The 17807-nt window shown below is 31.7% G+C and overlaps 1 protein-coding gene across 1 annotated transcript; it reads left to right on the forward strand.

The window, feature by feature from the left end:
* The first annotated feature begins 3634 nt into the window (after nucleotides 1–3634).
* Nucleotides 3635–11907, forward strand: LOC118188540 (leptin receptor gene-related protein-like). Its single transcript, XM_085820102.1, has 4 exons — nucleotides 3635–3653; nucleotides 7458–7532; nucleotides 10147–10342; nucleotides 11000–11907. The coding sequence occupies exons 2-4, from the start codon at nucleotides 7492–7494 to the stop codon at nucleotides 11111–11113; spliced, it is 351 nt and encodes a 116-aa protein (XP_085676228.1). The 5' UTR covers nucleotides 3635–3653; nucleotides 7458–7491; the 3' UTR covers nucleotides 11114–11907.
* The last annotated feature ends 5900 nt before the right edge of the window (nucleotides 11908–17807 follow it).

A 17807-nucleotide genomic window follows, 5' to 3' on the forward strand; every position in this document is an offset into this window, starting at 1 on the left:
TAAATATGTTTTTTATAACAATACTAAATAAAAACTTATTTCTTACAAATATTGAAACATAACAAATGAATATATATAAATAAATAAATATATCATACATATTTTTCTATTTAGATCATACATATTTTTCTATTTTTTTATTAAAAAGGTATCCAATGTCATTTGCCTTTTTCTTTTGTACTCAGTAAGAAGTCAATAAAGGGACAACACCCTGTCTTGCCTTTAAACACCTATCAAAATCTGCATCATTTTTAGTAAATAAGTCCTTAATTTCTGTTATGGAAGCTAAATTGGTTTTTAGAAATGCCACTGAAAGTTCATTTTGCTCTTCTTCAGATAAATATTTTGCTAAAATATTTTTAGTATTTTAGCCTTCTTAATCTGCTAAATAATTGAGCTCCTCATTAGAAAGACTTTGCGGTTGCTAGCAAAATTTCTTCGAGATCGCCTAAACCTGTTTGTTTCGCTAATTCTATTATTTCATTCATATCAACAACAGAATCTCTAGTGTTATCATCATTGTTTAAATGTGGCAAATGTTTTTCCACTATCCTTTCAAACATTTTTCCATTACCTCATTCCAAGAAAGATTTATGTCTTCTATAGCATCCATTATATTATTGTTCTTCTAAAAATCTCTTATTGATTATTTATGATCTCCGTCTGTTTTTTTTTTTTTTTTTTTTTCTTCCAAACATTTATCTAAAGCTTTGCCGCAAGTATTAAGCTTTAAAATTTGATATAACACCCTGAACCATTGGTTGGATTAATGCAGCTGTGTTAGTCAACAAAAAAATCACTTTGACTGGAATGCATGCTATTAAGTCAGATAAATTCATTGACTTGAATTATCCATTAAAGTTAGTGCTTTTGATTCAAGTGTTTTGATTTTGCAGTAGCATTTACAGATGGGCAAAAATGTTCAGTTAACCATTTTTGGAAAATTTTCATAGTTATCCCATGTTTTTTTATTAGTCTCCCAAATTACAGGTAAAGTGGATTTTGATATTGCTTTCATTGCTGTTGGGTTTTTGGAATAATAAACAAGAAGCGGCTTTAGTTTGACATTTTCATTAGTGTTAGCACCCAGGAGAAATGTTAAGCAATCTTTTGCAGCTTTAAATCTTGGTTCACATTTTTCTTCATAGGATAGAGATGTGTGTTTTGGCATTCTTTTCCAAAATACATCATTTCATCGGCATTAATACGTTGAGCGCCACGCATATTTCTTAGGCAGTGCTGTTCAGGCCACGCATACCTTTTAAAAGCACTGATATTGTAGGGCCAGTGATTCTTATTGCAGAAGATAGTTTACGTTTAGAACGTGATTCCTATAAGCGTTCATTCAACACTTTTCGTTTTTATGTTTACTGTGTTTCAATGAAATCCATTAGTCCTGTAATTAATCAAAATGAAATAAATTTTAAATTAATTTTCTGTAATTCTATAAGACAGTGTAAATTTTATAGTTATGTATCATGTTACATGCTGTCAGCCAGCGGCGGTCGATACGGCCTAAATGGAAAGTCTAGTGTCAGCCGCAGATGGCTGAAGTGGGGCTCAACATGTTAAAAACTAATTCTGGAGGATAGTTTCCTCATTCATTTTTTGTCCTTAATGTCGCTGCTGCTTTTATATCTCCACTTGCTGCTTCTCCTGTAATCTGTATGTTATGAAGATTATTTCAATGTTTAAATCTATTAAACCATACGCAACTTGCAATGAAAGTTTCAGTTGTGTCTCTTGTTTCAGTCTGAATGTGGTTAAAAATTCTCACTTTTCCATTATAATAGTTTGTCTTAATGTTGTATTGCATTCAATTTCGTAGTCGAACAAGTTTTTGTAGTTGTAGTTGATGATGACACTATTTTTTTTTTTTTTTTTTTTTTTTTTAATTCTTGAGAAATTTCTGGTAAAAGTATATTTGCGAGTACCCCTTGGCGAAAATTGCTGATATTTGGCGGTACATGGCAAAAATCGCTGCTACACAAAGCCAAAGTAATGAGACAAAGAACTGCACAAACTCGGTATCCATGTACACATCGACCAATTTTCACTTAAAAAAATATCAGAGAATTGCACAGACTTGGCATTGCACACTCGCTTGACTTTATCCATGTACACATCGACCTAGTTTCACTTAAAAAATCATCAGAGAATTGCACAAACTAGGCATTCCGCACTCCCTTGACTTTGTTCATGCACACATCGAACTTTATTCACTTAAAAAGTCAAAGGAACAGTCAACAAAAAATATATAATCTCAATAAACTACATTTTAAATCAAGCAATAAAATAACATAAAAAGGAAATTCATCTTTGCACTACACTAAGAAAATATCCACTTACCTTATTTACGAATTAACATGCCTTGAATCAAACAAAATTCCTTAACAGCATCCAAAAACTTCCTAAAATTATCTGAACTAGAATCTGTATGCTGGCGTTGCCACATAAATTCACAAAACAAGAGTAAACAAATATCCTTCATAGCGCCGTTATCGTCCGACCATACGCATTTCCTTCCAACAAACGGAACACTTAATGATGGCTACCAAGTAAACCTGCATTTACACACCCGTCAAGTAATGCTCTTTTCCCCTTTCTTTCCAAATCGTACAGAAATTTCAAATTAATCTTACCACATTCAACCATTTTACCGTCTAAACCACAAAACAAGCAATATACTTCCTAACCAATACAACACACAAGCCTTTACGAATAATAGGTTTTCCATAACATTCAACTACTAAATGAAATAACAACTTCGCGGTAATACAAGGGAGTACCCGTCTCTCTACTCTAATATTGTTGAAGTTGACAAGTTCAATGCAACACCAATTTGACGCTAACATTCACCATTATTTAATCTTCTAAGTACTTGCATTTGAGTTTCTAGCGAAAGGCTTTCTGTTGTTGCTTTATTTTCATATTTCTTATTATCACCCATATTAGAAACTAAGTTATAATATTTATTACCATATCAATCATTACATTACATAAATTTATACTTATAATGACAGAAACAAATATTTGAAATAATAAAAATGTTTTGTAACACTACAGACAAGGAGTAATACAGATAAATTACTTTCGATTTCAGGGAAGAGATTTTGATATTTATCCCCCCCCTTTTTTTAATGTGCTGTTTGGGGGGCCTTCTGCGAGAGAACAAAGACAGTACGTTGAACTTAAAACTGAATGGTCCATGTAATATTCCCTGTTTGGAAATAAGTATTTGAATTTTTCAATTTAAAAAGCATACACATTGCATGACTGTAATACAGCATCTGCTGTATTTTGTAGATGAACTTTTGCATTACAGCTGCAGACAATCCACTATTAATAACATTTTCTAATTAAAATGCTGTAAAAAGTGTTTGTATCTTTTCAATTATATTTAAATTAATTTAACTAATGATATGATATACGTTCCCCTTCTTCAAAAGCAAAAATAAATAAATAAAACTTTTTTTGTGTATTTGTGTTTATGATATGTAGAGGTATTTTTGTAATTTTGCTTATTTTCTAACCAGATTTAAAACATGTGCTATTTTTATGATCTGCCATTGAAATGATATTGCTGAAGCTAATGTGTTTTTTCTTCCCTTTTCATGAAATTTGAATGCCTGTTTGTGATTGGCCATAACAGCGTAAGTAATTTGTTTACTTTTGTTATTTTTTTTTAATGCTGTTCTTCCCAGTCCATATAAATCACTGCCCATATGAATTTAAAAATTTTACGTGCTTTCCAGGAATTGAAAATAATTTTATGACTTAGCATAAGATGCTACAGTTTAATTCCCAGAATGACCTCAAAGTACCACTTGTGATGTAATTTTAGTAAATTCTTGTGAGCATTTGTGTTTGAACGTGTGAGCTAATATGTATATAAATACAATGATTAGTTAGAAATGTCCTCGCCCTCCGATACCTAGTTAAGGGACCCTCGTTACATTTTAAGGTAAATTTTAGTAAATTGAAAAGGAGTTGAATGCATTTTGGTGAGAGGATTCTAATTCGAGGATATTAGAGTTTGGATGATCTTTTATCTTCTAACCTTAAATTTCTGATAATAAGTCGGTCAATTTGTGTATAGGCTGAGAGTGTGGTTTTTCTTCAAAAATGTACTCTGATTTCAAAGCTCATGTAGAAGTGGAAAGAAAAAGCGTTCAAGCATGTTGCCATGATGGTGAAAATGTTACCAAGCAGGTAAAATGAATGGAATATTTTCTATCAAATTGCTGGAAAGTAAAAATGCCAGATGCCATAGTTTGAATCTGATAACCCTATCTGAAATTAGCACATTTATTCCATTCTTTTTTTTTTTTTTTTTTTTTTTCTTCTTCTTCTTAACTGTGGGGCTACTCGGCATTTTCAGAGCCTTTTGAAACTCGGATAAGCCTGAAACATGTGTGAGAAATAGGCATGAATATAATAACTACAGTACAAAGTCTGAAATTCGGACTGGTTGGGACTTCAGCAATTCCCGATTTGGGATTTTTCTGGATAATGGATCATCAATTTAAATCTGGTAAGATGGCATGCAGAAATTAGACAATTAAAAATATGAAATCGTAATTTATGAAATAAAGAACAATTATGATCTAAAGGGTATCAAAATTTACAAAAAAAAGCTTAATATTTATTTATTTACTTTATTAAACATTTCTTTCAATATAAGTTGTTTAAATTGCTTCCATAAAAAATTTTAAAAGTTCCTTTTTCTTATGCCATATACAGTTGACTTTCCAATGCCATACTCCCTGCATAATGAGACAGATATATGCCTTTATCCATTTTTTGCAGCAATTCCACTTTTTGTTTAATGGACATAAAAACATGGTTTTGCTTTGTAGATCCTTTGGCAGCTCCAGAACTGGAAACTCTTTTCGATATAATCGAAAATTCAAGCTTCATTTTTATAAAATTGATGTAATAATAACAGTCTGTAAAAAATAATAAGCTGGATCAAATTAGAAGATTAAGGAGTAGTGCAGTCTACTACATTAACTGAAATGCCTTATAATCAGTAAAGATAATTTCTGCCTAGCTTAATAGCGTCCATTATACATTATTGGCTGTGTATCACAAGATTGGCGTGGAAAGCCAAGTTGTTTTGCTAAATTTTCTCTTGCTCCTATTGCATTCTGAATTATGCCTGAATTGCATTAGTTTAGTTATTTACTATACCTGCATTTATTTATTGCACATGCTTCAAACTAATCTAAGTCCTGAATAAATAAACTCCCATATATACTTAAGGCTTTATCTAGGGCCGGCGCTCGATACCGCCTGGTGCAGTCTCTACAGGTCCTAAATTCTGCTACAGAGCGCTTTCCTAAGTTCTATATTTTCACCGTGTCTAAACTTTGGATCCCAGTGCTTTCCCTAAATCATAAAAACTTCTCATCCCTGAATTTTGCTGCTCGATTCTTCCCCCAATTCCAAAAATTTTGTCTTCTCTAAATTCTGCCGTCTGGTGCCAACATATTCTGCCGCCGCTTCTGGGTTTATGGTGAATAACATATCAGTTATTTTAAATTAAAATAGCCCTAAATGTAATCTTTTGGCCTATGAGTTTCATTAACAAAATCTATTTTTATCATATGAAATGAAATTTTTCTTGAATTTTTCCTCGTCAACATTTCTTAGAGGATTTTTAAAAAATCTATAATCATTGCCAAGCGTAATGTTAGCAGAAAAGGTAGCCTTACTCTTGTTATTCAATTACTAATGTAAAAAAAAAGTTTAGACATCACTGCATGAGTTATTACTGAAGCTGTTATGTATTGATAAACATGCGATGTTGAAAGCAAAGTATAATAAATGACACCCCAGGTCGGTGTCAGGGATTTAAAATAGGTGAATGTTTCGGTTTGAGATGTAATGCCAAGCAGACGCTCAGCTGCGGAGCCAAATTATTAATCTCACAAATGTATGCTTACATGATTGTTTTTTCCTAGCTATGTATTTTATTACATAATGATGCCTAAGTGAAGTTAAGAATCGGAATTTTTACGTGAAAATCTCCACGTTTTATCACGGAAAGAAAAATCAAATGTGTATGCGTAAAGCTTTAATAATAATAAAAAATTAATGTTTGTGGCTTCGAAGTCCGGATTTTAGATCATTCCAGATAATAGACGTCTTGATTTCGGACTTTGTACTGTAATATAATTCAAGCTTAATATTGTGAATGTCTGATATAAGCAAGACAAAATTTAGTTGAATATGTTTTTGTCGCCATTCTCGTGATGCACTGCCAATAGTATATAGTGGACGCTAGCTAGGCTTTATGGTGATGACTGCGAATTCAAAGATGTTCGGTTATTGCCAGTAAAAAGCAAAATTTTCCAATTAATGCCGTTTTTAAGGAAATGTGGAGAATTTGTAATAAATGAAGCTGATATAATCAAAGTTTTTCATTATGATGACAATGATGGAAATTTCTAAAGGGAATAACAAGAACATGCATTTCCTGTGTTGCCAAGGTTTGGACAAAGCTGATTCTCTAATTCTGTGATTTTTTTAAGCAAAACCAGATCGCTATGTACTTCGGGAAAAGAATAGTGCAGAAAAATTACAGAAAGATTTGAATAAGAATTTGTTTTGTTTTTTAATGTGTCATGTAATCCTTATTTAATAACTATAATCTGTATTTTAAATTGCTAAAGTATGTTTACTTTTCATATGTTGGTAATGTTTACTGACTTATTATAAATATCAGTAGTTTGGGAATCTTTCTAAAAAAAAGGATGAAAACCACCAATAAGTATCTTTTGATAAGTAATTTCTATCTCTTGATCTATAAAAAACCACCAGATTTCGTCAAGGTGTTTTCATTAATATATAAAGTACCACCTAATTTTAAATTTTACATTGCCCTGCTCCCTCCCCTCCATTTAACAAGAATTGTTTACTTTTTAAAATATTCTGAGGAGCTTTCCAGAATTACCCCTTAAAGATATCTTTTATAGAGGTTGATACAGCTAAATTGTTTTTATGAAAAAAATTTCCTTTTATATTAAAATGATTTTAGATTGGTTATTATTAATGATCGAGTGAATTACATATTGTTGTTTGTTAGTTATGTTGGGAATATGTTTCTTTACATTTTTTTCAGAAGTAACTTTTTTTTTTCTTTTTAAAATTTTTTCATTTTGGTACAACAGTGGCCATTGAAATAAGATTGTGTTTTTCAAGTATGTTCATTCTCATTTTTTCTTTGTTCATTGACTAACTTAAGTGATACGTTTATTATGTGCAAAAAGATTTTTTTCACTATTAAAACAAATTATCTACTATTTAGAAAGAAATATGTAAAGTAATTTAAATCACTTCACGCATTTCTATAATGATGAATTTTATTTTTATTTGGCCATTTCTGGATATATGTTTGTTATGTATTACATCAGCTCGACGTTCCTATTTCTGATATAAAAATCTTTTTGCAGTCTCGTAGCTTTGGCATTTTCGGGATCCGTTGGGATGACCTTGCTTGTTCTGGGCTGTGCTTTACCACAATACAAGTAAGTACTGCTTTACTTTGATGTTACAATCTTTTTATTTTAATGTCAGCTGTCTTTTTATTTTAATATCACATCTGAAAATCTTTTCTGAGTGTAATTTGAATGTTATGCAAACATTACCTACATAGACAATTGTATTACTAATGAAATTTGATCAATGTTAAAAAAATATATATATATTTATAATATGCATTCATTATTTATTACATGAAATAAAATGAATGATTTATAAAATGCTTTAAGGCAGCAAAAAATTGCAAATAAATTACAATACAAATACAATATTATTACATTTTTAACACATTCACTGCCAACCACGAGTTATCTCATAAGTCAGAATTTTTGTTTAGGCGGCAACTACGAGTTAATTCGTAGAATATTTTTGTTTAACCTATGCCACATACGATCAAACTCACAGTATTTTAATGTTCTTTGAAGGTATCTGGTTTTGGGGATTACAAAAAAATGCAAAAATTTGGTACACTTCAATAGATTTATTATAATTAATATAAGCAATTATAAAGTAAATAACATAGGAACTGTCAAAATAATCAAGCAAATTATAATAATCTTTGTTATAATAATTGTTGTAAAAGTAATCAACCTTTGTTATAAGCAACCGTCAACTATAAATATACTCGTAGTTAGCACTGTCATAAAACATTTAATTGAAAAACCGACTACGATATAACTCGTGTAATTAATAAAGCAATTAAAAATTATCTTAATTAAATTTCTTTCCCATAAAATACATGTTTTGTATTTTTATTTTACAATTAATTAATTAAAATTTATTGACGTGGTGGAACCGTTTTTGAAATTGTCTCTCGGCAGGAAACGTGTTGACAAATAATTTATTTTGGCAGGAAAACCGTCTATGGCATTTGGAGTTACTAAGAGTTTTAGAATTTCTACATTGATAGCGATTTGAGCTACAAAGATGCAGGATTGAAATCCGTGACCTAAATTATATTGCAAGCACATTTGTATTTTTTTAGAATCTGGGAATTGATTAGAGCCAGTATAGCAGATTGTGTTGATGGCGATTTCTATGCAGTTTTGAACAATTAAAAAAATGGAATTAACCATCGTATCCACGTACAACATGAAACAGCAGATTCATAATGAGAAAGCTTTTGATGAGATTAAAAGTTCGATTACAAGATATGTTGAGCATGCATGTTAAGTCTAAATTCCATGAAGTTTGTAAAGAAAGCTTACTGAATTCTATCACAGAAACAAAATCTTATGCTAATGTTGTGGCTCAGACTGCTGTGTTATTGTGAGTGTGGAAAACTGCACATCTGATGATGTTAAAAAGCTTCTTAAAGCTGAAATCGATCTTCAAAAACATAATATTGGAATTAGGAACATTAGAACTATTGGTAACAATTAGATTATTGAATGCAATAAAAAAGAAGGCTGATCATGTGTTTACTGTGTAAGATTCATGAATTTTAAGCAATTGCACTTTATAAGTATGCTAGTAGTGACATGCTAGCTTTCAGATGGTCCATGAAATGTTCTAATTTATAAAAGTGGTCCCTATATGGAAAAAGTTAGAGAAATGTTGTACTAGAATATTAATCGTTGTTGCCATTCGCTCAAAAAATCGCTGTTACCACTCGCATTATTATGTTGCTGTTTCCCCTTACTTGTCTATAAATAGAAATAACCCTTCAGCACCTTCAGGTTTTCCATATTTCGAAGTTGGAAGGTATGGTTATGGAAAATTATGGAATTTCAGAGACATTAGAAGGTTGATTTTAGTGGAAATATTTGTGTACTTATTTTTTACTTTAAAACATTTAAACTTAGCAACATTTTTTTTTTACTTTAGAACATTTATACTGAGTAACACTTTTTACTTCTTTGTAGGAAGTATTATAATAGTGAAAAGTTTCAGGTATCATATTAAATGTTCAAAATGGGCATTTTCTTGACCTCTCTATGTACATACATATGTATCTCATATAAATCAAAAACGATTAGCCGTAGAACATTGAATTATTATATACAGGACTGCTGTGACATTTAGTTGTTGACCTTCCCTTTTTATTTCAATCAACAGCACCAAAAGTATATACAATGTATATACAGGGCTTTATTTTCCAATACGTTGGTCATAGACACATATTTCTGATTACAGAAGTGTTTAAAATGATGAAAATGCTCATGTTTTGGTATTGTCAGATTTTTAAAATAATTTTTGACAAATAATGAAATCTAACTTTTAATGCAGTTTCCCACTTCCTATACTTATATTTGGGAAAGTTTTATATTCGTTATGAAAAAGTAAAGTTATAAGAAGGTTGACTCCTCCTTATGACAAAAATTGACCAAGATATTTAATTTTAAAATTTGCATTAGAATCATTCAAAGAAATCAGTTTAAATGAAGTGCACCAAAAAATGTGTATAATTTAATAGACTGTACAAGGATGTCATTTGGTATCCACATCATATTTTTTACTTGGTAACATGTTTTTACTTAAGAATGTAAAGGCATAGTAATATTTTTTACTGAAGCAAGTTTAGACCTAGTAGTAGTTTCTACTTAAGAGAATTTTTAATCATTAACATTTATATTTCATGAATGATTCTTTGTATTTCAGCAACTGGTATCCATTCTTTGTCCTCATATTTTACCTCCTGTCACCCATTCCCACTTTGATATCCCGTCGATACACAGATGACATTGGGACCACCAATGCCTGTCATGAACTTGCCATTTTCCTCACAACAGGGATCATCATCTCAGCATTCGGACTTCCTATCATAATGGCTGAAGCACCTGCTGCAGAGCCTGTGGTAATTGCATTTTCGAATTTTATAATTTTCATGTGTTTTTATAAATTTACATAAATGTGCGGGGAGTTCCCCCCAAAATAACTGGAATTACTTTTAACCAATTGTGTTTTTGTGTAGAAACTAAATTTTAATTGCAAACATATGTCTTTTCTATACCTGAGATTTCTGATTAAATTTCAAGCATAAATATCTTGTGTTTTGCTGAGTGGCAACAATAAGTTTTTAACCAAATGTTCCTTAAATTTGTACAAAATATGATTGAAATCTATTAAATATATCTTATACGTAATAAATATTTAAACAAATTCTGAAGTGTAATGTGAGTGGTGTTTTTTTTTTTTTTTTTATGGTTGCGTGTGCAATTTAAAAATTTTTAACTGTTTTGTTGCATATCAGATAATTTGATTATTTTATTATTTTTATTACCCAGTTATTGCTCAATTATTCAGTAATTTCAAGTAATTTGGTTATTCAGCTATTCCCTGAGTATTTAATTTTCTTTATTGTTCAGGGAACTTTGTTATTACATTCAGTTAGTCTCTGTTTATTTATTTATTTTAGATAATGTGAGTATTTAATTTTTTTTTTTTTTTTTTTTTTTTTTTTTTTGTTCAGGGAACTTCATTATTATATCCAATTATTCCTTGATTATTTCAGATAACTTGGGGAGCATGTGGCCTGGTTCTTGCCGGAAACATCGTGGTATTTCTCACTATACTTGGGTTTTTCCTGGCCTTCGACAATGACGATGTTGATTACAGCATGTGGTGATGAACCATACTTTTTGGATCTCTTGAGTAATACATATTAAGTGCAAAAATCAGAAGTTGGATAGAATGATGATTTGCTTGTACCTAACGTCAAAAATTTGCAGCCGTTAATGGTATATTATGTTTTTAAATTTGATAGTAAAAAATTGTGTCAAGGAAAATGTCAGTGTTTTTATAGCATTGCATAATGTTGTTTGCATTTATTTGTTAATGCTGTGAGAAAGAAAATAAGCCTGGACAAAGATTTTCACCACTGGAAAGAATGGAGCAGAGTTGATGAAATAATTAAGAAGAATTAAAGAGAACATTATTTAAGAAATTTTTCATAGTGTGAATTACTCTAGATAAAGTATTACGGATTTTGGGGTACTTATATATTAACTGCTATGCCCAATACAATGGCAGCAACAGTCTAGTGGCATCTTTGGGAGATGATATATATTTCCAGTTTGAACTACTTATGGATACGCGTTTTTCAATTTCTGGCAGATATAGTTAGGTGTTTGCATTCAAAATTCATCGAATAGATTATTAACTGCAGCAGTTTGTGTGTGCTTCTATATAAACATTTCTAAATAAAAAAAAAGCAAGTAACTTCTTTCAAAGTAATCTCTAGTTCTTTTTGCAATACTTTATCAGCTGTTTTGTTGTGACTACAATTATGTTGTATATTTAACATCTTGTACATCATGTATAGTTTCATTCATAAGAATTAATCATTCAAGTTTTATTTTTGTGTGTGTTGGTATTGTTGTTCTTTTGTTTGGCAAAATAAAGTGTGCGGGGAATAATAGATTACTTCAACTTCATTTCTGAGAAAATGTAGCAAGTGCATGATGCAAAAATACAGTAAAAATTACCAACCCCAAAAAATTTTTTGTTTCCTCCAGAACAGTTTAAAGTAAAAAAGATAACAAAAAAATTATTATAATAAGGTGATCAGGTAGGTATTATCCCATCGACCATAAAATTATCACCGAGCCGCATAATTTAGCACCATTTGTTGATAAGCATGAAGTAAAAACATACTCATAAATCTGCTCTTTCGTTCAGTGTAACACTGATTGATTCTCAATAAGCCACAATATATTTATATGAACAAGGATATAAATTAACCGTTATTGGTGTATTTTTTACATATATAGTATATTAAGTACTTTATTATGTATAAAAATTTGTATATGTATATGTAATAATATAGAAAATGACACAGATGTTGAAACATGCATAGCCATAATGCCACAAAATTTGCAAATTTAATAACAAGCAGCTGAAGCATATTTAAATATTAACCCTCTCACTGCGCATCACGTGATTTCCATGGGCAACGTAGAAGTATCAAAATTTGCATCGCGGGTATGAATTTTTGCCGTCTATTTACTGTATTATGTCTATTAATTGTGCAACCTGTTCAAGGTTTCCTTTTGGCTTTTCTGTGATGTTTAATTGTTTATTTAGATGTGGGCTAACAGATGACATTAGTTGTCTACATTTCTGCCAAATATACAAGAATACGTAATGTAGCATTTTGCGTGTGCTTTTCAGAGCTCAAAGATGGAAGGCAAGTGGCAGGAAGTGTTTTGCGAGTGATATAACCTATATTCTTGACGATATTTCCAACACTGATTGTAGTTCTGACGCTGATTTCAAAAATATTGAAGATAGTTATAGCGAAACTGATGAGAATTTCTCGGAATCCTCTGCAGATAGTGATGAATCTGAAAATTCAGTTTCTATTGAAAAGTGCAAAATTTGACAGTGGTGCAAAATTGATATATATATTTTCATTGAATGACAAAATTTATATATATATGATATATAGTATATATGTTTTACCTTTGTATTTTATAAAATAAATCAGGCTTTAACCAATATTAATTTTCAAAATTTTCCTTTTATATCATTATTCTTCAATTTCAGTATTCTGACAACCTTTTCTTAGGATCTAATTCTGTATTGAAAAAAAACTCTTTTACAAACAATTTTTGTATATTTCAACTCTAAAATATATGTAGATTTGAAATATGTAATTAAAAATATGCAATTTTTGAACCTATTTTGATAAAAAAAAAAAAAGTACGCAGTGATAGGATTAATTTTAATTTTAATTGACATTTTGCAGCTGCAAATAACTTGGGCACGGTAATCCTGCCTGTTCGAGCATGACCTTTACATTTTTGAGATCTTTGCTGTAAGAAAAGAAACAACAAGCAGTAGTCCTGCTAGGACTGAGAAACGGAAGTGAAGTGTAATGTCTTTAGGATGAAATCTTAACTCAGAGTGAGTTTCTTTTGATTTCATTTTGATCAGATACTCTAAAATTATTATTGGCTGAAGGCTTACCCAAGTTATTTTCCTCAGAGCATCATGTAAAAGTCATATAATACGAATTAATCTAGAAATGACAAAGTCCAGAAAAGGTTATCATCATCAGTTACTGTTTTTAAAATAGAAAGGGCAAATACCCAATACCTAGAAAGAGCAATCCACTCCAAGTGGCGCATTCTGGGACGTGGCAGTTTTCGTGTGGTTTGTTAAAGCAGATAAAGATAAATTACTTTCTGAATTGTCATAATGAATTGAATTTAGAAGAAATACAGTTTTTACCTTATGTAAAATATTTAAAGAAATCACCACATGATCTCAACAGGTGCATATTTTTATTATTCCTTCAAGATTTTTAATAAAAATTACCAGTATTAACTAAATTATGATCATGGTGACATTAATAATTTCCTTTTAACCTTCCAGCACGCACGTGTCATATTTTTTATTACATCCATTATTTTACCATTTTTGGCATGAAAAACAACAGAAATGAGTGAATATTGATAAATTTGTTAAGAAATAAATAACCTTATTATTGCAAAATACAAATGATATCACATTCAAATACTATAAGTAAATTATTTTCAAGTTCTTATGTTAGTGAGATGGAAATGCAATGATGTATTTCATTATAGAAAAATTTAAATTTATTATTTAATAATTATATTTTAAAATCGAAGCTATTTTTAATATTCATCAAAGGCAAGTATAGACAAATAAAAAAGGAAAACACGCTCACCTTGGTAGGAAAAAAAGTAAGTTTAGCATTACTTACTTCTGCAAGAAAATTTACTTCTTACTGATTACAAAGATGCACTTTAAACTAGCTTTAATATTTTTATTTTTTTCTAAAAAATAGAAATAAAAGAAAATAAGGAATGGCCCATCCAAAGGTTCTTTGTCTTCTTTTTCCTCATCAGATAATTCTTGAAGAATGCAAGCAAAATCAGCTGGTTGCACATATTTTTTGGCCATGAAAACCAATATAAAAATTACAGTATTCAAATTAAAATAATACACGGCAATTAATAACACAGATTACAAAATATTTGAGAAAAATATATTTTCAGAGTTTTTACGCACGAGTCGTAATTTTTACGAAAAAGCTGCCAAATAGCACAAAAGCCTCCCAAAAATAAAGAAAAGTCAAATGACTTCTTGTTGGCACATTCCATGATGTAGGGAAGGGTAGAAAGAAGGAATAGAAATGACCTTCAGACGTCTCAGCTTCGATATACGAAAAATGTGCATTAAAAACAGAATTTGATGTAAATTTTGCGCGTACGTGCGTGCTGGAAGGTTCACAGAGAAGCATTTCAAGACTTTATTTTCCTTTATTGCTAAGGGAAATGAAATGGGAACTTGGCTATCCTTTTGAATTTTTGCAGTGTATTCTAAAATACAATCTCTAGAACAAAGTTCCAAGTATTGCAATATTATTGCAGATTCACCTTGTAATGGCTGTAAACTCTGCAAGAGGAATTTTTATTAACTAAATTATGACTAACAATATTAACTAAATTATGATCATGGGAACATTAATAATGAATAATTCCTTTTTAAGGGAGAAACATGTCAAAAGCTTTATTTTCTTTATTGCTAAAAGAAACAAAATGGGAACGTGGAATGGCAGTCCTCTTGAATTTTTACAGTTCATTCTAAGATACAGTCTAGAGAACAAAGTTCCAAATACTGATACTATTGCGGACTTTCCTAACAATGTTTACAGTTTCCAGAGAGTGTTATGAAAAGAGTTTTTTAAATAAAAATCATTTAAAGAGTCATTTAAGAAATTTTATATGCTTCCAGTCAATCAAGCGTCTGCTATGTCATCAGTAGTTTTGAGAACAAACAACAAGCAAAATAATAACATAATTTCAAAATGTTTAAATTAAATTTTTGTTCAAAAACAAATATAGAATTTAAATTCAGTTACACAAACACACATTATTTTGACATTTTTTAGTTATTTCTTTGTTTATCAAAAGGGGGTGCAAATTCAAAGATCGCCCTGGGCACCAAAATCAGAGCCCATCCCGGACAGTTAATTCAGAAACCACCCTAGGCAGCAAAGCCTCTAGCTATGCCACTGTGAATACCAAAATTAAGAATTAACGGGGTATTGCAAATTTAAGTATTTTTATTTATATATTTTCGTCTTACATATGTATTTACGTAGACACTGCTGGCCATTAAAATTGCAACAACCAGAAGTAATGATCTAAGACATCAAAAAGAATTTGGGATATGCAAATGATTAGTATTATCAGCTCGGTTAGACGATGCAGGAGAGAGAAACGATATCTGAAGATCTGCATAAAAGAAAAGTTGTGTAGTGAATTTCTCATTCAGAAAGTGCTTTGTAAGGTCGGAGTTTGCTCAGAATATCGTGTTATATCTCAAATCGTAAGAAGAAATGCTTACCAGCAAGTGTCAGAATGTGATAGAGGCAGGATCGTTGCCTATCAAGAGTGTGGATTATCGTTCCGTTATATCACCCATCACACTGGTCAACATCCAACCACTGTCATACGAATATGGAATCAGTGGATTGCTGAGGGTCATATTAAACAGCATGCAGGATCCCAGCACCTTCCTATGGGACGTTAGTGACCGTCCTATGACTGACGCTCGAGACATATTGTGAGGTCAGCCCTGCAAAACTGTACAACCACATTACGAACCATTAGTCAGGAAATGGGCATGTTTGCAGCATGCATAGTATCTGCTCGTATGGTGTGTCAATGTTTGCAGCCACGTGGACTATCAACATGACGACCATTACTTCAGCTTCCCTTAACAATGCAGCATAGAGAAAGAGAGCGACTCTGGTACACCGAACGACAAAGCTTGAAACAGGAGTGGCACAATGTTACCTTTTCAGACGAATCCCGGTTCTTCTTGCAGTATTTTGATGGCTGTATATGTGTCTGGAGGCTCCAAGGAGACTGCATGCCGCTTGCTTGCATTCAATATTGGCATAGGAGCCCTGCACCTGGGGTGCATGATACTCACATCTCTAGTTCAGATCGACAGTCATGTGAATGCACAACGATTTATTTCTGACATCTTAAGTCCAGTGGTTGTATCATCGAGGCTTGCCAAACACCATCTTCCAACAAGATAATGCAAGACCACATGTTGCATGTTGTGTTCTGACCTTCCTTGATACACAGGGTATTTGATTGCTGCCCTTACCTGGTTACATGCAGTCTCCAGATCTGTCACTCATTGAAAACATCTGGTCATGGGGTTGCTGAAAGAGGCCTGCTACCCTTCTGCAGCTAATACATTTGATGAAGTGTGGCATAGACTTGAAGCAGCATGGAATGAGTTGTCCATTTCTGTCATCCAAGCCCAGTTCAACTCCATGCCTAACCAGGTAAGGGCCGTTTGAGATGCCAAGGATGGAAGCTGTTTTTATTAATTTCGCACCCCTGTAAACCCCCAAACTGCTTACAAATTTAATTATTGTATCTTCATGTCATACTGTTTATGTACAATAAATATCTTTTTTGTATTTGCTTTCCTTCATGGTGTTGCAATTTTAATGGCCAGCAGTGCATATATACATGCAGTGCTCAAAACCATTAGGGTATGTTATGATTTTAGGTGTAAACTGTGGATGAGGAAATGTTTTGGTGACCTATATATTATGTATAGGTGTTATAAGATATGAGAGAAGAAAAAGAAGCAATAAACAAGGAATGATTAAATTTTATTGATGATATTTGTTGATAAGCAAAAAATGCAGTTTGTGCTTATTATACAAACAAACAAAAAATGTGATTTCTTGGATATAAATGAGTTCTAATAAGGAGTATTGTTTCCCCTGACGAAAAGCAATGTCTCACACCTATGAGGTTATCAGTGAAGAACTGAGGTATTCTCTCCCAGTCCTGTAAAAGAGAGCTTTCAAACTGTTGAATTGCTTCTGTGGGTGAAATGACTAGCAATCCTTCTCCCTGAGTTCATATCTGGGGAATACGTTGGCCAATCTATTTGAAGAATTCCTTCATCGAAAAGGAAATTGCCCACTAGCTGAGCATTATGTGGTCTGGCATTATCATCCATGAGAATGAATTCACCCCTGATTGCTGCAGCATAAAGGACGACAATAAGTCTTAGGATCTCATCCCTATATCATTGAGCCATTAGTGCTCCATTTCTGATAGTATGCAGGTCAGTGTGATCACTGATAGCAATACTGGCTCAGATCATCAGTCTGCCTCCACCAAATCAGACACTTTCACACATAAATGCAAAAGTATTCCATGTACTAAGTTCTTTCTAGATGAGAATATGCCTATTTTGTGTTGTACATGTCTGTGAAGAGCGCGTTGCTCCGCTCATTTCATCCCCATCCG

This window comes from Stegodyphus dumicola, chromosome 1 (genome assembly GCF_044657685.1).
Source record: "Stegodyphus dumicola isolate Sdum_Otavi_A_Nest chromosome 1, ASM4465768v1".
Lineage (NCBI taxonomy): Eukaryota > Metazoa > Arthropoda > Arachnida > Araneae > Eresidae > Stegodyphus > Stegodyphus dumicola.